General features: G+C 47.8%; 1 protein-coding gene across 1 annotated transcript in view; it reads right to left on the bottom strand.

Moving 5' to 3' along the window:
• LOC142577386 (uncharacterized) overlaps positions 1–18,128 on the bottom strand; it is a 28,870-nt gene extending 10,742 nt beyond the window's left edge. Inside the window, exons 1-3 of the mRNA XM_075687236.1 lie at positions 17,634–18,128; positions 15,873–15,982; positions 2,869–2,990 (exon numbers count right to left, since the gene is read on the bottom strand). Of these exons, the coding sequence (XP_075543351.1) occupies positions 2,869–2,990; positions 15,873–15,982; positions 17,634–18,034 (633 nt within the window). The 5' untranslated portion in view covers positions 18,035–18,128. The remainder of the gene's footprint in view (positions 1–2,868; positions 2,991–15,872; positions 15,983–17,633) is intronic.
• Positions 18,129–23,342: the final 5,214 nt, after the last annotated feature.

Here is a 23,342-nt window from a genome sequence, read left to right as displayed (position 1 = left end):
CTGACGCACATCCTATGGGATTGCACCAAGTTCCCCGACGAAGCTTCGACAAGTACAACGATTCCGCCGCGACTCGCGGCTGCGGCGGAATGCTACGACCACGAAAGTCAAACCTGGGCCATCCAGCAGGTCTCGGCGGCTCTTGAAAGACAAAGGCCGAGCGAAACCGACGGAACGTTGCCCCTCAGGGTGACCGACCGCGGGAGTAACACGCGCTGGAGTTGAGTAGAGAGCACCCGCTGAGAAGACGTCAGGGCCCGCGTCACGGCGCCATTTAGTCATGGTGTCGTTCTGTAGGCGACTACACGAAGCTATTTCTCTCTCTCTCTCTCTCTCTTAGGTCTCCCCCCACCCACCCTATTTAAATAAATAAATGTGAAGGGTGTAGTCCCCCAACGGTGAGGGCTACTTTTTTATATAACAGTAACAATATAAAAATAATATAGTAATTAGGCTTGTACGTGGCAAATTAGATTTACTTATGACCAGTTACGTTTGTTAGTAATATTGTAATTCAACAATCACTTTGTAAACTGGAGAATATGTAATTCAATTACTTTTTTCACTAACCAATTACTGCAGTATTTCAAACAAAAAATGAAAGCAATCGATTTAAGCTTGCAATACTCCTCGAACAACGGAGCAATGAACAGCCTGTCTTTTTTTAAAATCAGACATTGACACGCAGCTCGGTTCATGCCTGCTACGCGGCCGCGTAACAGCGGCTTCTCAAGTTGGCTGGTGTACGATTTCTTCGGCACACGACGCGTTCAGTCAGGGCTACCAGACTGGATGAGAGAACGGGATAATCGCTAACTTAGGCCTGTCAGTGGAGATATTTGGGCTTGTTGGTGTAATATTTTGCAGTTTTATCCTGTAGCGCAAATAGTAAGCCCGTGTTTTCTCTTCCATGTCATTGTGCTATTTGCGCTAGACGAAAAAACTGCGAAGGTCTGTTGTGAAGAAGGAGAGCAGCTGAAGCAGATAGCGCGGCGGCATGCTGCACACGCTGAAGGCCAGCGGATTCGCTGCATTGTCAAGGGTGCAGAGCAAGTGCGTTGGCCAGTGCCAGAGCTTCTCTGTATCTCAGCGTGTTGTCGAGGCGAAGAAATACGCGTGCCGGAAGCAGTGGACTAGAGCTTAATCTTATCAACGAATTCGATCTCCCTTCGATGAAAACGCTCGGCCACCACCCGATAAACAGCAGCGACTCTCCTGCAGGCTCGCATCTATCACTTTGCCATTGATTGCGTCACGCTTATATTACGATGATGGCAATTTTGTAATTTCGGGCTGTTTAAAGACGTGGTTAATACGGCTCGACAATAAGGTCTTCTGAACTTCTAGATGCCCTAGAATATTTAAAGCGACACTAATTCAACCGCAAATCGTCCGCCTATAAAATTGCCTCGGAATTCTGATTGTTACCGTCGACTCCCACTCTTTAAATTTGGACGCTTTTCTGCAACGGAATACAGTAATGCGCATCTGGGATCGAGAGCTCAACCCGCAGAATTTTTCTTCCGGACGTCACTAAAGGATGCCCACTGATAATTCGCCCAAAAGCAGCCCTTACAAACCACGGCTGTCAGCACTCACGGCCGCTTGGCGACAGTAGTTGTTGGTGTCCCGAATCCTTGGTTATGCGAGTTTTATTGCGCTAGCTTTAATTGTGCTCTCCATCTTACTAGAGTCGTGCAATTTAGAGGATCACACAAAACATCGGCGCACTTGTGATCGCGTTTTCCTTCTGCATAAGGTAGTTCACACCGGCTTGGGTGTTCTGGCACCCATTTCTTTTGTTGCAGCTTCTGCACGCTGTACTCGAAGATCTGATCCCCTGAACATTGTGCCATTCAGGTCGAATCTTGATTGTGTTAAGTTTTCCTTCTTTCCGCGCACGATGGATTTATGGAATAAACTTGCATGGGTCCCTGCGTAGCCTCGGTACTGAGCATTTTGAAAAAGAATTACGTAATTATGTATTCTGTTAAGGTTCTCTTGTATTCTGGTGAATTTTGTTGAATACGTGACGCTGAAAATAGAGCACGTTCTGCGTTAATACTAACCGACTCGCAGTCGGCATGTCGCCTTTTCATGGCAGGCACCCTGCCCAAACTCACCATCAAAATCCTAGGAAAAAATCTCACGGAACACCACTCTATTACGTGGTGTCCGGCGCACGCCGGAGTGAGGGGTAACGAGAGGGCGGACCGCCTCGCTCGAGAATATAGCATCCGAGACGGAACGCACTCTCGTAGAATCTCCGATCACAGCAAAAGATATCTTGGTGGCACAGAGACGAAGAAGGCAACGGTATAGCTTTCCAGACGCATCCTTGGACTCAGCGCAAATGCGGGACTGGCGCCGACTACAAACCCGTACATACCCACACCTACTCCTACTACACCACATACACCCCACCCGGTATCCCAACACTTGCCCTTGGTGCGGAGGGCGGCCATCTCTTGACCATATCACATGGTCGTGCCAGAGTCGGCCACAAGAAATCCAATCACCCCTTATGGGGCAAAACTCCAACAGTAGGCAGTGGGAGGTGTGGCTAGCCAGCACGGTGCGGGAGGACCAATTGGCCCTTCTCGACCAAGCCCGGCGTGCCGCGATCGCCAGTGGGGCCCTGGACTGAGGGATCCACCCACTGGACCTGAATGTGATTTTTTTAAAATAAAAGTTTATACTACTACTACTGATCACAGCCAGCTACAGCAAGATTCGACTGGCGCACGCGAATTAGGTGACCTAAGCCGTATAGCGTTAGTGCCCTCCTAAGCTTGCAGCCAAATGCGTGCATTGAAATCGCAAACGTTCCTTTCCGTTCACGTAGTTTATGGTGTAAATAATACGCGCCGCAACACTCACCGACGAATTCCGCAACCTTTTCTTGAGGTGCGCAGACAAGTCGAGGTGCAGTGTGGACTTGGCCCAACCGAAACCGTCGAGCAGGTTTGGCTGCAGTGCTACATACGACGCTGCGTGAAAAGTGAAGGCACCGATTTTAAGCAAGACAAAGCACTACACACTCGTGGATATAGGGGGTGAATAATAACGCCAGCAGTAAAGCTCAAAAATAAGCGAGAGACTTCGAAAACTTAAGAATCGGCGAGTCCGGGAGGAAGCATCGAAAGTTAGAAATGAAAGCTGAAACTGCGGTCTATTTGCCCAATGACTTATCCAGAAAAATATACCATTTGCAAAAATATTCTGTGCATGTTTGTGAAAGGCATTTTCCAAACAAAAGTGCTATTGTGGGCTTTCCCTCGTTTTTAAAAACACAAAAGTCTTCGTAAACTGGCGCCAACGCGCAACTGCACAGTGCTGAAAAGCGCGAGTTCTAGGCCACGTTATCGCTATCTGGTGAAATTCAAGTGATCAAGCTCTACTCAGCTGGCCGAAAAGCGCCCAGATATCACCAAGGAGCATTAATATCGCCGTGAGTGATAACGGGAGTACGCCAACCAAATTTTCCAGTTCCGGCTGCTGAACAGAAGAGGGCGCGCACTATTTAGCATGCGATCTATCATAAGTCACAGCAGTCATTGATTGCTCGGGTTTTCTTTTAGTAACAAAGGAGGCAAAAAAAAACTAATTCTAATGCAAGACATGGATAAATTACACATACTAAGAGAAGAGATCCTACACCTTCCATGAAGAGCGTTCTTTACAACTGACTTTCATTTATTCATTTTGTTCAAGATTATCACCGTTCGTGGCCGTTCCCTATCCAGCCACACACAAAAAGGCTAACGAATCGCAGCAGAAAATGCCTACCAAAATGTTTATTAGGAATCAGAATTTACTTTCAGGGGTGTAACCTCCCTAAACCACGATATGATTATGAGGCACACTGGGACTCCAGATTACTTTGACCCTCCGCGATTCTGTAACATTCAGCCAATACACCACACACGGGCGTTTCTGCATTTCGAACCCACTGTGCTCTATAGGGCATAGCATTTACGTGGCTTACGTAAGCTGTGTTAGACGAAGTATAGAACGCATGAACGCTAAAAAATGACGTCAAACATGGGCCCTATAATGTAAAACTTTTCCAATATCCTGACGTCAAATGTACGTAACCGCCGACGCAGGCTCCGGGCGTGCGGTGACCCGCAGCTTTGTTTGAACCAACCAATGAAACTGTTCTCGTTTATAGGAGGTCCGTCTTGTTTGCTTTAAAAAAAGTAGCGCTGCCTACCTTGACCGGCTTTTCTCTTCTAATTGCCTGACAAGATGAGAGGAGCACGCGGCAGTATAAAAGGTTTCGGTGGGGCCGAGCTAGTGCAGTACAAGTAGACATCGAATGAGGAGGGTGGTGCTGGCGTCTGATTTGCCCGATTCCCCTTGCTTATAGCTTGTGGTGTCTGGTAGAAAATTGAGGCGGAGTGCAATAGAAGTCTAAAATTGGAGCGAAAACGGATCCTCAGCGAAGAAAAGTTGGCAGAGTGATGCCGTAAATATGCAGCAAGAGCTCGACAACGTTATACTTACAAGAAAAAATGTTTATCAGACGCAAATAAATTGATGCTGGCCAGAAGCTCCGAGTAGCCAGTGTTCGAGTGATCTGTTGGCAGACAGTTTTTATTCTTTCCGGAACGGGTCGGTTTCGGGCTATTCCGATATAATATTTCACCGACGATTACGAGAGTCCCTAATGCGGAATTTGAGCGCAGCTCTATATGTGTGCATTTCGCGATATATTGAGGTAAAGAATTTGAGAAAGACATGTAGTAGAGTCGGCCGTCATCAAAAATCTGATCTGGGGGTCAAGCTCGCCGGCTTTTATACAAGACTCGCCGAAGGTTCACGTGTAATAGCTGGTGCCGCGTGGCTTTCAGAAAGCGCTACACAATTCGTGTCGCGCGTACAATCAGGCTACAAAACAATCGCAAACCAAACAAACGCGAGCGAGAGCTGGCTCAAGCAGACGTTAGTACGAAACGAGCGGTCTGGTTGAGACCAGATACGAGTTCGCATCGAGCGGTCGGGCAGGTCCGCATGACGCCATTTTCCCGCGAGTACGAGCGGCCGCTGTCATTGGTCTCCGCCGTTCGCGTCTAGCGTCTTTCGTCTTTTGCTCTGCGTTCGCTATTTCATCTTTCGCTGCGTTCGTTCGCTCGGTTGCGCCGCCGGCACCGACGCAGGATCGGAAGCCTAATGCCCCAACCTCTGGTACGCGTCAGCAAGCTTCGGCGCGCGCCGCCAAGCGAACGCTTCGCTTCGCGTTGGTGGGAGGAAGAGGGCACGCAAACACTGGACAGAAGCTCTGAAGCGCGCCGAAGCTCGCTCCTTGGCTGCGGCGCACTGTTGCTGGGCTATTTTGTCTGCGTCCGTCAAAGTCCGGTCTAAAACAGCCTGCTGTAAACTAAGCTTTAAACAATAAATTAGTGATCTGTATGCGCTTTTAGATATAAAAAAAGACCTTTGCATAATGAATATACGCCTGCCGCAACAGCTGTCATTTATTTTTTAAGTAACAATAGTGCGCAAAATATCGACACCAGCGCTCGCGCGTTGTCTGTCTGCAAGATCGCTTTGCAGACACCTGCACGACGATGCCATATCATATAAAAACTGTTGTACCATTTCATTTTTTTGGTAGCTCATTGCACAGCCAACTATGTGAGAATTAGACGTGCGAAATATCACTGAAGAAATCTGTTGGAAATATTGTCAAGTAGTAGGGACGGTAAAGAAATAGTGCAGACTTATTCGCAACGATAGCGGCGAGCAATGTCGGCAACCGTCGAAAATCTCATCTGCTGGTCAAGCGCGTCGGTTTGCATACATCAGTCGTCGAAAGTTACAGCGTATTCGCTGGTGCCCGCGCGCGTTCCAGAAACTACTACACAATTCGTGTCGCGTATGCAATCAGATTAACAAGGTTGGTCGACAACAGACATTACCATCGAAAACATTCGTGAAAATTCCGATACGTTCAGGCGCATCCTGCACCGAGCGAAAACGTTTAACATTTCTTAGCCGGTGAAATACGGTCACTGGATACAGATAAAGCATCCGTGTCAATATAATTATGCTTGTTGGTGCATGAAAGAAACGTGAAAAAGTGGGCTCTGAGAAAATCAGCAAAAGAAGAATTGAAACACCTGCAGCACTCACAAAAAAATCTAGAATAGCTCAAATTTATGTAATTCGTAGCTTGTCTCCTCCCGATTCTTGATTCTGTCAAATCTAGTCCATGGAGCACCTCTATTATTCTAGGTTGTTTTGATGCATCAACACCGCATCCGGAGGCTTTCACATTGTGTGAATTGCTACAAAGCATTTTCACAGTGCAAGGGCCATGTTCTATTGTAACTGGTTTCCACATGTCAAGTTTGTCTTTTTTTACAATAATGAAATGACATACCGTCAGATAATACAAGTTTGAGAATTGGAGGGTTTTAATAGGGGTCTTTCGTTGCCCTTTGCCAAGTCGTACTATTGAAGCGCTTATTCGAATGTATGGGATCAGCTCATTTGCATAGTATAAGAAATATATAAACAGGTTATTTTCCCAATTTATACACTTCGTTACCACAAAAAAAAATTGCAGTTTGTTTTCAGCCTGCTACGATGTTTTGCCTGAGAAAGATATATTCAATTTGTTCTGCGAGGCACGCAATAATTGCTGTAGCATATTTTATTGTACAACACTGGATACAGTAGCCTGCCATTATTAAAACTCAGAAGAAATTAATAGCACAATGTTTATGATTAGGTACATAGAATATTATTATTGTAGTTTCTTAATTCATGCCCTTTTTTTAATTGCACAAAAACTACTGCACTGAAATAGTATACTACTACATACTTAAAAAGCACGATTTTATACTACGATAATAATCAATCATTCAAATGTTTATTATAGTGCCCAGGAACAGCTAGAGCGCCTTTGTACTGGTGCACTTAACGAGCAGTATGTGTGACAAAATGTAGAGAAAACATGAATGCAGTAGACAAAAAATGCAAGATAGAGAAACAAATACGGAAAAAAGGAAACGAGGAAAAGTAAAAGGGAGTTAATCCTACGTGATTATCTACATATACACAAAACACAGGAAATTAACTCTGAAGTATGTTTTGGAGTCTAGTCTTATATAGCACAATCGTGCAACAAGGAGGCAGCGAATGTGGAATGCTACCTGGTATACTGTTGCGGCACAAACAAATGCATATGATCAAGAAGCTTTAGGGAATGTATAATGTCATGGACCACCTTATACAGGAACAAAAGGTGGGATTAATTAAGTCTTGAATCTAGAGGTGCGAGTTGAAGTATATTTGAGAAGGCTCAACTGTGGTCGCCAGAATGGCAAAAGTGGTGCTTTAAGATAGATATCAATTTATTCTGGATGCGTTCAATGAGGTCAGAATTAGATTTGCTCGTTGCACCCCCTTCTACAGAGGCATACTCTAGTAGTTGGAGGCACACAGCAGAATTTCAGAAACCCAACAGGTGAGTGGAAATCATCCAATATACGGCATGCAATTCCAAGAACGTGAAGGGCATGTTGTGTAATTATCTATGTGAAGAGAAGCTTAGCATTCTCTCGAAGTACACACTAAGATCTCATTTCATCGACCCTATGGAGTGGAGCATCAGGTAGGGTGTATCAAAATTTCACATGGTGCATTTTCTGCATATAACTTAATGTCATAGTATTGGAAGCATATAAGAGTACTTATTGTTTCTGCACCAGTTTGAGAGTGAAAAAATGTCATTTTCGAAGTCGATGCAGTGGTGAACACTGCTGACAGTCTCAAATAGTTGTAGGCACACAAAGTCATGCTGTTCATTTATTAAAATGCTCTTAGCACTAACAGAAAGCAAGGAATCCAATATCGATTCGAACACTTTTGACGCACTGTAGAGGATAGATATAGGTCGGCAGTTAGTAACTGCCCATCTAGCACCTGATTTGAGCATGGGCAATGTCGATGCTACTTTCCGAGTGCTAGAAAAGGTACTACACTTTAGTGAACTATTGAGGATGCTTGTGAGAATAATAATATTTGGGGTTTTACGTGCCAAAACCACTTTCTGATTATGAGGCACGCCGTAGTGGAGGACTCCGGAAATTTTGACCGCCTGGGGTTCTTTAACGTGCACCTAAATCTAAGCACACGGGTGTTCTCGCATTTCGCCCCCATCGAAATGCGGCCGCCGTAGCCGGGATTCGATCCCGCGACCTCGTGCTCAGCAGCCCAACACCACAGCCACTGAGCAACCACGGCGGGTACTTGTGAGAACAGGGAACAAGTATGCTTCCATACTTCTTAATTAAGCTCTGCAGTAGAAATACCATCAACACGACAAGAAAGGGAAGGTTTAAGGCACTTCATTCACTTGAAAACAAGGTTTTCACACTTGAAAACAAGGTTTTCATTGACCGATAGCGTAAACATTGTGCCAGACTGAGAAGGAAGGTTACTTGAAGCATCTTTGACATGATATATATCGAACAGAAATGTTCTGCAAAGGCATCAGCAGTGTTCGAGACAACACCACTGTTTTCATGAAGAAGACGTACATCTTTGGCACTCTATTTAGAACAGTGAGGGCGCACAAAGCTCCAGAAATATTTTGAATTATGTGTCACGTTGGCTTCAACACAGTTAATGTGGTCGTAGTAGTAGTAGTAATAATAATAATAATAATCTTAGTGGTAACTTGGCACTCTAGACAAAAAAGAAGGCTGAAAGAAAGGACACACACACACACACACACACACACACACACACACACACACGCGCACACGCACACGCGCACACGCGCACACGCACACACGCGCACACGCACACGCACACGCACACAGTCGGCAGGTGCACAACACACAGGAGTGCCAATTCAGTCTGGTTGCAAGAGAGAGAGAGAGAGAGGGAGAGGGCGAGAGAGAAAGAGGCAAAGGAAAGACAGGGAGGTTAACCAGAGACTATCTCCGGTTGGCTACCCTGTACTGGGGGAGGGGCAAGAGGATGCGATAGGTGAGAGAGAAGGATTAAAATAAAAAATTAAAACAAAAAACTACACACACATGTACGTACACAAACTGTTTCCGTAGGTACTGTCACGCAGCCCGCAAAGGCGTTCCTTGTGTTATGCAGTGTCACCGCACAATTCTGCGTCACACAGTGAAGTCACAATCTGTCAGAAAGTCCAGTGTCTTTTAAATACCGCAGCAGCGCCTTCATAGCCGATCGCGCTGATGTTCGCGTAGGCCAGCTTCCAAGGATCTTATTTTCCGTCAGTGGCCGCTTGTCGAGTTTGTCAAGGGTGGCTGAGAGGACTGCTCTTTGCGGGTTGAAACGAGAGCACTGACAAAGAAGGTGCGCGATTGTTCCATTGCACCTGCAGAAGTCACAAAGTGGGCTGTTGGACATTCCGATAAGAAAAAAGAGTACGCATTTGAAAATGCTACTCCAAGCCATAGACGAATTAGAAGGGCGCAGTCGCGTCGTGGAAGCTCGGGCGGAATACGGAGTTGTAAATTAGGGTCCAGGGTATGAAGGCGTGCACTTGTGAAATCGGATGAATTCCACTGAGCTAACGTCAGATCATGTGCAAGTACGGCAAGTTTTTTCGCTGCGTCGGCTGTCGAAAGAGGAATGGCAACGCAGTTGACGCCATCATGGGCAGATCGGGCAGCTGCGTGTGCTCGATCATTGCCATGTATGCCAGTGACTAGGCAACCACTAATACAGGATATCGTGTCCTTCGTCAACTATGCGATGGTGTACTTCTCTGATCATATGATCCATGGCGCAGTGCTGAGAGTACACTCTGTAGGGCTGCCTTGGAATCACAGAAGACGGACCATGCATGGGGTGGTTCCTCCTGAATGAAATGAAGAGCCGCACGCAAGGCTACCAGTTCAGCAGCTGTCGTTGATGATACATGTGACGTTTTTAGCTGTATTTTGAAGGATCTAATGGTATCACCACAGCAGCAGCTGAACTTGCCGATGTAACTGAGCCGTCAATGTAAACGTGTACGCGGCCACTGTACACCTCAAGTAAAAGTTTTAATGTGGCCTGCTTCAGGGCAAACGACGGCATGTTAGCCTTCTTCGTGATTCCTGGGACGGTGAGGCGTATTTCAGGTCTGTGCAGACGCCATAAAGGTGAGGATGGTCTTGCTGCGGGCATGTAGTTCGATGGCAATGAGGTACGATAGGCAACAATTATGCGACTGATAGTTACGTGTGGCCTTTCTGTGGGTAGAGCTGCAAGATGGGGAGAAAGTAGTCGGGCAACGTGTCGAATATGCGCCCTGAGAGCGTCGGTTACCAAGTACGTTGAAATTGGGTGATCTCGAGCTATGACAATCGTTGCCGCTGTAGACGCACACCTAGGAAGATCGAGACACGTCCTTAGCGCTTGAGCTTGTAGTCCCTGGAGTACACGCAGGTTTCTTTTGCAGGTGTTACCAAGCACAGGGACGCTGTATCTTGCGAAACCGAGCAACAAGGCGTTATAAAGCTGCAGCATTGACCGCACCGATATGCCCCATGACTTTCCGCCGAGAAATTTGAGGTGATGTATTATTGTCATCAATCTCCTCTTTAGGTATGAAACGTGCGGGCTCCATGATAAGTCGCGGTCGATAATTACACCTGAAAAGCGGTGTTTCTGTGCATTTGCAACTGCTTGTCCGTTGACACCTACAGAGTAACGCTTCATTGCCTTCCGAGTGAAAGTAACAAGGCAGCATTTCTTTGAAGACAGCTCTAAGTTCTGTTTTCGCAAGTACAGTGATGTTAAGGTAGCTGCCTTTTGTAGCCGGGCTCGTACCTGCAGTCGTGTTACAGCAGACGCCCAAATGCAGATGTCGTCGGCATAGATTGAAACTTGAACTGTGTTGGGCAAGCATCTGACTAAGCCAATGAGCACTAGGTTGAATAGCGTCGGGCTCAACCACTCCACCTTGCGGTACTCCAAGGGACGTTTGGTGTTGAGTTGAGGCGCCATCCTCGGTCATCACGAAGAAATGCCTGTCGGTCAAATAACTGCACAGCCACCGAAAAGTGCGGCCACCGATTCCGGCTTCAATTAGAGCCTCTATAATGGCATAATGTGCTATATTACCATAGGCGCCTTTTATGTCAAGGAATAATGCTGCAGTGAGTCGTTTCAGACGTTTTTGATGTTGAACAAACGTGACCAAATCGATGACATTGTCTATGGATGAGCGCCCACGCCGGAAGCCAGCCATAGCATCTGGGTACACGTTGTAATTTTCCAGGTACCATTCCAGGCGAGTGAAAATCATTCTTTCCATTATTTTCCCTATGCAACTGGCCAGAGCGATGGGGCGGTATGAGGACAAATCTAACGGTGATGTACCAGGTTTGAGAAGTGGAACCAAGCGGCTGCATTTCCATTCACGTGGAACCAAACCGTTGAGCCAAGACTCGTTGCAATGGTTTAGTAGCACGAGTCGTGCTTTCTGCCCAAGATTCGCGAGCGCCGTATAGTTAACGCCGTCCGGCCCAGGTGACGAAGAGCGCCTGCAAGTCGCCAGTGCCGCTTCAAGCTCCTCTACCGTAAACATTACATCCATGCGGGAATCCCATGGCACAGGAGTGGCACATGGTGTAAGTGCACGTTGGAGCTGCGAGCTGGCAAGTCTTGAGCAAAATTCTTCAGCAATGTCTATTTCGCTGCGACCTTGGTGCAAAGCGAGGGATTTGAAAGGAACACGCTGTTGCGGTGATACGCGAAGTCCACGCACAGTTCTCCATATCTGAGCAAGCAAGGAGAATCCAAATGGCCAGGGGGGTGGAAAGAAAGCTCTGTATGCCAGATATAATCATGGAGTTGTGGTGTCGGGCCATACAGGCATGATGGGAGCTCAGGCTGTGCTGACCACTTCTTCAGACAGAAGAAAGATGAGTCTGTCCAGAGAGCCGTCGAGCACCCTGCAATATAGACTAGTGCAATGTTGCGCTGGTATTGCAGGGTGTGCCACTTGAGGGCTTTGAGACAATCCTCGTAGGCTGGCATGAGCTTGTTACAACCCTAAAGACGGGAGTAGAGGGTGCGTGTTGTCCGGTGCTGAACAAGCTTAAGTTTGTTAGCGTCACGAGTTCGGTACGGGGACCATACTGATAAGCAGTACTCAAGTAGTGACAGACTAATAGAAGGTGTAGAGTGCTCGGAAAAGCAGGTCATCAGGGAAGGGAGACGCGGGACACAAACCCAAGAATGGGCCGATGCTTAGATACAGTGCTGGTGACATGCGGAAATGTTGAGAGAAGAGCTGAATGTTACACGCAGAATGGGAAGGGCCCGAACAGTCTTTATAGAGGTACCTCCGAGGAAGTAGGTTGGACACGCAGCAGTTTTGTTGTGGTTGATATGCATATGTAGTAGCACTTTTTGCAGTGCTACTACAAAGTTTGTTATTGTAGGCCCAGTCGTTCACCTTTACGCAATGCATCTATTTCAAGCAGATACGCTGTTCGTCGGCATATAGTGGTTGTTGCGGCAGCCTTAGCTTGTTAATCAAACACATTCTGCGAAGATGCATTAGTAACTTGGTTTTGAGTAGATCCTTGACTACAATTTATAGTATGGCAGCAAGAAACATTTTAGTAGAAGCTGAATGGATTCGAGCAGTTTAAGCATACCGACTACACAAAGCACTGATGGCATCTTTTCACCTTCCCCATAATGCACTCACACCATCTACACTTTCCATAAACAAAAAGTGAGATAAAAATGAATTACAGTTTCATTGATTCAGTACTTCCTGCTTCTGAAGCAGGCATCGAAGCAATTTTGGTATACGCTGCTACATGCATAGGTCTTGCATGATGCAGGTCCTGCTATGCACTGCACACGTTGCAAACAGATCATTTCTTTTTGCAGTGCTCAAGTATAAGGACACACTGACTCAAACATGACTGCGCTGTCACGTATGCTCCAGTGCGTCAGTGTTCTTTAGTGCTGCACGAGCGATTTATCCCCAACTAGCCCAAAAGACGCATGCACTTGAAAGAAGTGAGTGAAGGTGTACAGTGAACTTGTACTGAACTGGATTCACATGCCGAATAGAAGAGCGCACTGTCAGCTGAAACGGGCGGCATGGCTGATTATGTACGTACTTCCCATTGTTCGGCTACTTGTATCTTTCGCTTTCGAAAGTTATCTTTGCCACTGGAAACAGCGCAGAGCTTGCCCGTTAAACTTGAGTCACCCGACACCACACGAAACACGCCGCGGTTGAACACCTCAAGTTCCACACGATTAATTCGCCACATCACACATCACACGAAGTCAGGAGTGTTATATTTTAAATCACTGCAGCAACAAACGGAACTCAGAATTCATTTCCTTCAACAGAGTTTCTCAGCTGGGCTCGTGCACCCGCCAGTTACGAACTCGATGGACGAGCTAGGCCTACGCGTAACGTAAACAACATTGGCGATAGGCGAGTGTTGATTAACCGAACTTCTGAGTTCGTAAACATGTTTCCATTCGTTTTGAGCACAACAATATACACATACAACAAGCGCAGACGTTGCTGCAATCGTGAGTCGGTTGGCTGTTTTAGCAGACGATCGCACTGAGCCCGGCGGAACCCAGTCAACCCAGTCGGCAGGTTGGATTAGTCGGCGTCGTTCGAAGTCGCTTCGGATCCACGTCACGTTGCCACAACGAACGGTCGTCGGTCGTGTCGTTGTCGGCCTACTATTACAACACTGTCTTTCAGGAACACTGTCGCGCGCGTCGTGCGTCCAAAGAATTTGGACGATCGTTGGTGCCGGCGCCTCCGCATGGGCGGCCATCATAGGCATAGCAGCCGGAGGCTTCGCAGCCTCTGATTGGTTGACGCCTGCGACGCGTCGCAGCCTCTCATTGGTGCACGCCGGCGCAGCTTCGCCTCGCGTCGGCAAAGTTCTAGCATCGGCAGTACACATAATCGCTGCGGGTCGCCACGCTTCGCCGTGCTCCCGACCGACGCTTTCGACGCTTCGGCGCGTGCCGTAGCTTTCCGACGCGTGCCAGTGGTTGGGGCATAAAAGCTGCGCTCTCAAAACCAGTTTTATGCAGCATACAAATGCATCTTTAATGCGCACACGCCACTTTAACGTGGTGAGCTTTCGCAATTTTGTGACATCGCGTTTCACACAAAATAAGTGGGCTCATCCCGGAAAACTGACCAATAGCGGAGGAGTAATGGCAAAAAAATATGTAGAAACGTAAATAATTTTTCTTAACTTTTTCTAATAACGCCCACGGTGGCACTCATGCCTCCCACTTCAATCTGACTTGTCGAAAAGCATGAACACGCTCGCTACGGTTGATAGCCAGCGAATTGAAAATAACCTCACTTCCTCGAACACATTGAAGCGCATGAGTCTGCATTCCGGATGTAACGCTCGAGCCGGAAATGGAAACTTCGGCCTCGTGCTTATCAGCAGGACGTTGTTTAACAGAATAAGGCACCGATACTGTTACTCAAACAAACGCACTGTTTTCTGAACATGTGACGCAAAAAAAGCGTTCGTGAAAGTAGAAAATCCTTACTTCACTTCTAGCAGAATGCATTAATTATAGGCACGACTTCAGCAATGGCTGACTCCAGAATCCATATGACCTTGATTTCACATTGACGACAGTTATGGCTTATACACTGCCCCACCGTTCCCTGTAAACTGAACGACATTGGTTTATCCATCCTCCTTCGTGCTCGGCTTTGCTTTGTCCGCCCTCCTTTTGAGCGCCACGTTCAAAAGCTTACTCGCATGTGAGGTGCCCTAGCTATACCACTTGCGCATTCAGCAGTCTGTTCCTGCGAGTGCTTTTACACTTATTAACTTCAACTGAGCACCTCACCCATGCTGGGCTTGTACTTTCGAGCCTTGCTCACAACCATAGCATATCAAACAGTTTACGAGGTTGACGTAACAGCGTGCCTCAGTAAAGGGCTAAATATAGCCCGACGTACCGTTAGCGCGCACGCACGTTACGTCACGCTGGCGAGAACAGTGTCTATGGTTCGACCGATGGCTTGACGCACTGACGCAGCCAACGTAACCTGACGCGGCGAACGCACTCTGATGCGCCCGGCGTCGAGCGACTCTCGCCCGCGCGCCGATTACGTCGGACTATAAACGCTCCCTAAGTCACCAGTGCTTGTACGCCCGGCTCGAACTGGCGTGGACCAGCCCCTGTCACACGAGCCTTGTGTTTTTTTACGCTACTGACAGGCGGACTTGTTTATCTTTGGACTGTTTCTTTGATAAGCTTCCTTTTGTGTTTCGCTCTGTTATTTGTAGCATTTGAACGATGCTTTTTGAGAGGAGCGGTTTGAGACGAACTTATTTGTATTTTTTGGGTGAGTGCTTTTTCACCGTCTTGCAAATGTTATTGCTCAGCGCGAGACGCGCCTGCATGTATCGGAAGTTGCTGGAATGTTTTCGATGGTTCTAGCGCTGTCTCTTGTCACCGAACCATGTGTAATCTGATGGCATGTATGCGCGACGCGAATGGTGTCGAAATTTCTGAAGGACACGCGGGCATCAGCGATTTCCTTGGAACGTTCGATGGCTCGTGTATAAAAGCCGACGCGCTTGACCGGCAGATCATCTTCGACGATCGTCGACTGTGTTCGCCGCTATCGTTCTTTGAGCGTAGCCTGCTTTTGAGGGCACAAGTTCGCTGAATGCAATGCTAGTTCCGTCAATCAGTTTTGCCATGGTTTTTCTTTCTTCACCGTCACTACTACGTGACACTATGTACCTTGGCTGCAGGAAATTTGTTCCTGCCAGAATGGTTCTAGGGCCGTAGACTAAAAAAATATTACAAACATTTTGAACAGGGATGAGACGCGCCCTCGAACTCACAGACGTCGTCAGACGAGGCACTTGTCTCTTCATAAATCTGAACGTCCGCGGAGACGAAGTAGCGCTGCAGCACCTCCATGCCGTGAAGTTGCACGTGAAGGCAGCGGGAACTGCACGAGGGAAAAAAGCATTTTCTTTCACCAAATTGAACGTTTAATGGGAACCGACGGTCGAGCATCCAACCAATGGCGGGATTGAGGACTGTTGTATATTGTTCCCTTCATTTGATTGTTCATAGCTGTAAAAGGGTCATTTGTACCTTCCGAAACCAATACCTTGGTCTTCGAAGACCTCACTGGCACCAATAAATGTGACAACAAGGGATGGTGACAGTGCGAAGAGGGACTTGAACTGAATCGCCATACCAGCCCTGCGAAAGTATGTCCAGCGAAGCTGATGAAAACCACTAGAACAGCTGAGGGGGTACGCAATGCTTTAGAGTAAAGGTAGTAAAGGGAGTAATTGCAATTTTGGCACCAGGCCGCCGCTGGTGGCACTGCCTTTTTTTTTTTTTTTCCGTTAACACTCCTCACATTCACGCTGCTGCTCTGGAGTCCTAACTATACCTTGCGTACCCATAGCGGTGTTACAACAAGAATGAAATCATTTGCTAGGCTGGTTCTATTATGCACGAAAGGCTAGAGACGTCACTCCGCACCTCCCAAGCTGCGGTCGCCGCGGCAGCTTGCGCAACAGTAATATTTACAGGGAAACGCATGCGGGGAGCGCTACGTGCTTGTCCTTATCAGGAGCGCCTTATCAATTATGTTGTTTGGATGCTTGTTTTGGTGCTTGTTCTTCATTGAAACGAATTGTGTTATGTATGTAATGCATATAAAGCACGCACGTTCCGCTTCACTCCGTCGAGTGTTTCAAGCTTCTGCCTTACGGGGGTACGAACCACTGCTCCTGCCCTGCACTGTCGCCGGGATAGGCCCGCGTTTCAGCGCGATAGTGTTAAGGGCCTCATGTTGCAGAAAATCCGGTGTCGGCGGACTCGCCCGTGAGCGAGAATTTACGTAGATATTTAGGCATATGCATACGCCACGCCTTGCTTTATGACATGCTGAATATGGGGGTTATACTGCCACACCATTATACCACTAAAGTTTCTCATTCTTGACAAAGTTGTTTCTCGAAATTTTGAGAATGAAAGGCCACAAAAATTTAACGAGACATAGCGCATGCCTTTACGTTAAATCTTCAGACCGAAATAAAAGTGCGAAACAATATAAGAAACCTGTAAATGAGTAATTTTTTGGCGCGGCTGTGCACAACCTCCGGGATCGGCTCACGCAACAGGCCGCGTTTATACCGGAATACTCACTTCGTGCACAGCGTTCGTCGCTAGCGTTTCGCTGTGAACATTACGGTTACATAAGCTGCAGTTGCCGAGAAGCGTGAGAAGCCATCGGGGATCTTTAAATGCTATCGCGGTCCACTCTTAAAGACGAAGCTTAAGCATCCTTCAGATTTTTTGCTAACGGACGCCGACAAGAAATGCCGTCTATCGAGAGACTAACAGTTTCGCTGTAAAAAATGCAAAGCGAGCCACTGAGCAGCTCACCAATTAGAGTTTCTAGTTGATACCTTGGAGTCAATGGTAGTGCATCGTTCGCCCTTACACCCATTCAGCCTTGATTGAAAGCTTTCTAGTGAACTTTCATCTGTCGCCTGAAGCAGTCCGAACACGCCCAACGCTTAAGCAGGAATATCACAGCGAAAGGAATAGCTAAATGGCCATTTGAGATAAGAGTATACCTTGCGTCCACGCTAGCCGACAGAAGGCCATCGCTGCCGACGATAGTCTCGGCGTTCCCATTGCTGCAGTCGATTCCATTTTGATATGTGCAACATATCAGGGTATCCTGCAACAGCTTATAGTGAGCCGCTGTCACGATTTCGGCGATGACGTTGGGCACAGACGTGAGACACGGTCGCACGAAGTTTCTTGAAGATTGGGCTAACGGCGTAATTGCGCCCTTCTCGTGGTCACGGGAGCCTGGAAGTTTCTTAAGGTAGCGTGGGAGGCTTTCCGTTTCTTCCTTAAAGAGGCCAGAATCATCAAAAGACGGCGAACGCTCGCGCTCTGTAGCCCTGCTAATAGACGCCCACAGTAGACGCCTCGGCGACGCCCCGCTCTCGAGCATTGCCGTTTCCATGAGCGCTTCACGAGCACGAAGCGGAGCGCTTAAAGGTGAACACGTTGCAGCAAGAAGCGCTCGATGCCTAAAGTAGCCTGCTGCTCTTTCCTCGATGCGCTCGATGTGTCAGTGTGTTATGCGGTGGCGCTGCCGTCGCGAATGCTGATATGTTCCCAAAAATTGGCGCGAAGAAAAGTGATATGCTCAGTTACGTGACGTCACTTTGCGAATAGTGACGCAGTGAACTTGGCCAGGAGTTGAGCAAGTTGATGCAACGTAGTCTAAACTTAAATATGACGCCAGTTTGACGCCAATGCGAGAACGCCTTAGACGTTTCAAGGTAACTCTGGCAACGGGGAACCAGCGATGGCGAGAAGCTCTGCCGTAGTTTATGTAAGACACAAGAAAATTCCCATGGTATGCGTCGGAAGTATGTTGATTTGTAACGTACTGGGGACATCGGTTCCTATATCTATTCGCTGTCACATCTTTTTCATGCAGTTACACGCCATATATTCTTCGTGGTCTCGCTTCTCTGTTGGGCACAATGAACTGATCAACACCTGTGCACAGAGCATGCGGCGTTAAAATTGTGTATCCATAAAAGGGGGAATCCTGATAAGCGAGAGTTTGTAGGTGTTCTCAAGCAAGAGCGCCGACATATTCTGTACTGCCGTAGCGTCCTCGTCTCTTCTACACAAGTACGCGGCCGTGAGGAAAGAGCCTCGACCACGAGAAAGGTAATTAAGGCGATAGAGAAACCGATGAATTGCCTTCAAACTCGGAGCAGTTCACGCAGTGTATATGTAGGGCAAGCGCCACCAATGAAATGTATTTGACTTGGAAACATGACAAGTTATCCAAGCGAGTTGACGTCCTTCATGATTAAAGCGCCACCGCACACGTTAGTTCACAAAGGGTTGAAAAGAATGCCCATTCACAAAAGAAATTTTGATGGTATCACATGAAACATATTGCCGGCAGTAGTACGCATAATTTAGGGGAACATGGTGCCGTGAGAACAGCCAGAAACATGGATAAACCCGAAGTCGCCGAAAAAAAATCACAGGCAAGCGGTGACTTTACCGTCAGCGCTTGCCTGTGATCTGTTTTGCACGCCTGTTATCGGTCTTGCTTTCCCTGCACATAGCTGCAGGTTCGGTGGTTCATAATATTGAAAAGGAGACTGATGAACCAGAACTTATCGCTGCCTTGTCCCTTTGCAGCCGAATTCCACTGAATAATTGATGATTTATCTCGCAATTCACAATGTGGTCGTTGTGTGCTTTGAGCCATGATGTTTATTTAGTGTGAGCAGGGAAGAATTTTGGGCGTGTTTGTGGGATACGTACAAACTGGGATACATAGCGCAAGAAAGACACAAGGACAAGCAGGAACACGGGACGAGTGCTAGGAACAGCATAAGAAAGTCCCAAGGTACTAGAAATGCACTTTAGCACTCGTTCCGTGTTCCTGCTTGTCCCTGTGTCTTTCTTGCACTATGTATCCCAGTTATATAGTGTGACTCTGATTAGTGCCTCTTCCAATATCTACTGGGCGGTTTCCGCCAGGTACATATCCAGTTTTTCTATGTGCGTGTGTGCCACCACGTGACGTATTGAGCTTAAAATTTTCAAACTTCCCGTGGTGACGTAGTGATGGTGTAAACTAAACAAACATAAAAATTAAAGTTACCCCTGCGCACTGAACTTCACCAAAAAGCTTGTGCCACCGGCGTTATCACTGTTCATGACGAAAAAATTCAGAGCCATTACACAATTGATGACCAGCGGAGCTGTATATATGGTGATAAATATGGTGATAAATACAAAATAAAAGACATATACCACAATTAATTTCGTTTTCCACGATTTGTTTTATTCAATTGCTTACTCAATGCTTTTTCTTATTCTTAACGTTCTTTTGTTTGCTTTTTTGAATGTATTATTTGGTCGTCGCTTTATGATCGCTATGGTATACGGCCAGTGGCTCTGTGGCGACACTAGGAAGGTTCTTGGGCAATGTGAGGTCTATACAAGCCCAATGACGTGTCGTGGGCACACTGATGATTGTGTAACGGTGAGTGCCGAAGCTTTCCAAGAGAAACGCTACGAACCACTTTCCATCTGGCCCAAACACGTCTATGTTGAAATCACCCACAATTAAGATGTGAGGGGAGTGCGTGGGGGTGATTCAACCAAAGGTGCATACGCATGGCGTTCGCGGCACGATCTTCGTTCGTGTTACGTGCCATCGGCCGTCGCCATGCGCACTCCCGCTTCTGTCCACGGCAGTGTTCTTCGTAGGCGTGCTGTTCTTCTGCAGTCCTTACCACACGTGGTCTGCCCATTGCAAGGGTGGGAGGGAACTGAGATAAGGTTACGTGGTTTGCATAAAGAGCCAGTGACGTCAAATCGCAATCCATACAAACATTGTCTATTCTGGTTTTACTTTTTTGTTATGATATTTTTTTAGCAGAATACATTTTGACGCTTCTTGCGATTAAACGCAGCTGGGGCATACCCGGCGATACGGTTTCGCTTTATGCTTCAGCTCTTTTAGCTGTGGGGTTGTCGCCATGTTTTTTGCCTACGCTCACAAACTGGCAGAAGCTAGCGTATAGCAGCTCCGCTGAAAAACTAGCCGCTCGTCAACTAAAATCAATTATCACCAGTAGATGCGTGTAGTCGCGACACGGTAAACACAGCGGTGAGTGAGTCCGCGCTTTCCAGAGGCTTCCCGAAAGGCAATCATGGCTTTTTTTTTAACACTATGAAGTCAACGTGCTAGGATTTGGTTATGAGGGACGTCGTAGTGGAGGACTCCGGAATAACCTCGACCACCTGGGGATCTTTAAGTTTTCCCCAATGCACGGGACGCGTGCGGTTTTGCTTTTCGCTCTCATCGAAACGCGGCCGCCGGGATTCGATCCCGCTACCTCGTGCTTGGCAGCACAATGCCAGAGCCGCTAAGCCACCATGGCGGGCTAGGTTAACCGTCAGAAGCACTCCGCGGCAGCTTTTCTCCAGTCGGAACACTTTCTGTATTTGTTCGTAAGACTCGGCGCCTGAACGTCGCACAGTGGCTATGAGAGACGCTGTTGTGGACGGCTCTTGATTTTGACTGATCGGTTTCGTTAAGGTGCCCCCATATATTTCCCGAACAGTTTTCCTATTTGCATTCATGAGCTACCGCAGCAGCTGTAAATAGAGAAAATATGTTTATGTATTAAGATGGATACATGAACAATTTTGTTCTGCACTGCACCTTGACGCAGGCACCACAAAATAATTATGCAAACTGCACAATTGATCGTCCCTTAGTTTGCTGGGGCCGATGTTGCAAACAATTTTACATCACATTTACTCACCATCTGGCCAGTTACACCTTTGGGTATGATATGCCGAGTGCTTCAGAGCGCAGCTCTAAAGCAGGAGACACACGGTACGATTCGGCGTCCGATCCGACGTGCGGCGCCGCATGCTCCGGCATGCGGCATACGACGATTCGGGGCACACGTTGCGTGCATCCGAAAGATTGAGCGGCGCGTAAGCTCCGCCCAGATCCAGCCCCCCAGCTCGACTTCATAGCCACGTCGAGAAACGCAATATAAACAACTCTGCACAACACTGCTTCGCTTTACACGAACACTGTCAATAAAATCATGCCCCTGCAAGTGACAGAACACTTCACGACGGCGCGTTGTCCACTGACGACTCCAACAGCCAGCGATAGGGCCGGTAGGCCTAGCTAGGCAGACGACGCTTACGATCCAACCCGAGCTCGTCGAAGAGCGCCTATGTTTGCCAAAACAATTAACACTGTACACTTAGGTAGCGCGTAATTAAATACAATTGGTTTACTCGGCGCAGTCGTTGCGAAGGGCAAACGTGCAAGCGAAGCGAACAGCGTCGCTCAGACGGTCGGTGTGGGATGTCTGCCCGCGAAATGCTCTCGCGTCGCGGCACCCGATCTCGCCAGTAGCTTAGTGCTAGTGTACTAGGCGCTGCTTTGCATAACAGGCACACGTTCGAGATAATTTCACTGAACTGGTAACTATTTCTTGTCGGAAACAAACTGCAGCAGGCAAGGAAAAAAAAAAGCACACTGCGAGAAACCGGCCAGCCAGCGCCGCCTCCGTGGAGGGAACGTCGGAGAACGTCACATGCCAGCCGCGCTGTCATTGGCTGTGGCCAGACGACGGTGCGGTCGCCGGTCGCGTCGGACGATGAAAATCTGCCCGGTGTGCCGCACGCCGGACGTTCGATCCGGCGCTTCGGCACGGCAAAACACCTCGATTCCGGCTGCCGTTCCGGCTCGTCGGACGCCGGATCGGACGGCGAATCGGACCGTGTGTCTCCCGCTTAAGGCGTCCGTTCCTGCGTTGAGCGTCGGTGTCGGTGTAACCGAGTGAACGAGCACAGCGATGGATGAAAGAGCCAACACGGAGCGCAGCGGGGGATGAAAGATGGCGAGAGCGCAGAGAGACCGTAGGAGGCCGAAGGACCTTGAGTCAGCTTTAGCATCACCGCGCCAACTATGGGGCATGGAAGTCGTGCCCCCGCCTCTATCTGAAGTAGAGAGCAGGCCGCTCTATCTACTATGTTATTGTTTACCTTTGGCACTTTTTAACTTAAGATTTTTTTGCCCCTTCTCCTGAAGCGCACACAGAATCTCAAAGTGGGCGTCACATTTCGGAGGCCACCACACCTGTCGCCCAGGAGGGATGCGGTGCTAAAATCGCGATTTTCGCCAGGAAAGCGCGTGTTCTATTTTGTTTATTTTGGAGCCCTAGCCGCATAAAGAAGCGCATAAACAAGTTTGGATGCAACCGGCGTCGTGAAAAAGAATGAAAGAAGGAAAAGAAGAACCGGTGACGCGCGCTTGCCGTCGAGAGTGCCCATGAACTCTGCACATATTCAGCTTTTCTGGACCCGTACCAACTAGCGCCCCAAGCGGCCGTGGCACGAAGCTGGCGCATTTTCAAAAGCGCGAGCGGCTTTTCGCGAATAATTAAAATTGCAGGTCGATTATTGCAAAATACATGTGACGGACATGTTGTAGAAGACAATCCACAAGAGACAAACGCAGTGATCCTGCCAACACTTCTGCCCCGATGCGATGTGCCATGTGAGGCAATGACAATGCTCAAGCCTCTCATAGGTTATAAGCAATGGGGCACACTAACGCCTCAAGCAAACACGTCTCCCTGTATCTTCTGTGTACTGCGCAGACAAACAGCAGTGGTAAACGCAAGGTAACATATATCATCAACTCACTACTCTCGTATTGCAACAAACGCTGAAGAAATGAAACATTCGTAGTC

The sequence above is a fragment of the Dermacentor variabilis genome, chromosome 1, assembly GCF_050947875.1.
Source record: "Dermacentor variabilis isolate Ectoservices chromosome 1, ASM5094787v1, whole genome shotgun sequence".
Classification (NCBI taxonomy): Eukaryota; Metazoa; Arthropoda; class Arachnida; order Ixodida; family Ixodidae; genus Dermacentor; species Dermacentor variabilis.
The sequence above is the reverse complement of the archived record's forward strand: the minus strand, read 5'-3'. Positions and strand labels throughout refer to the sequence as shown.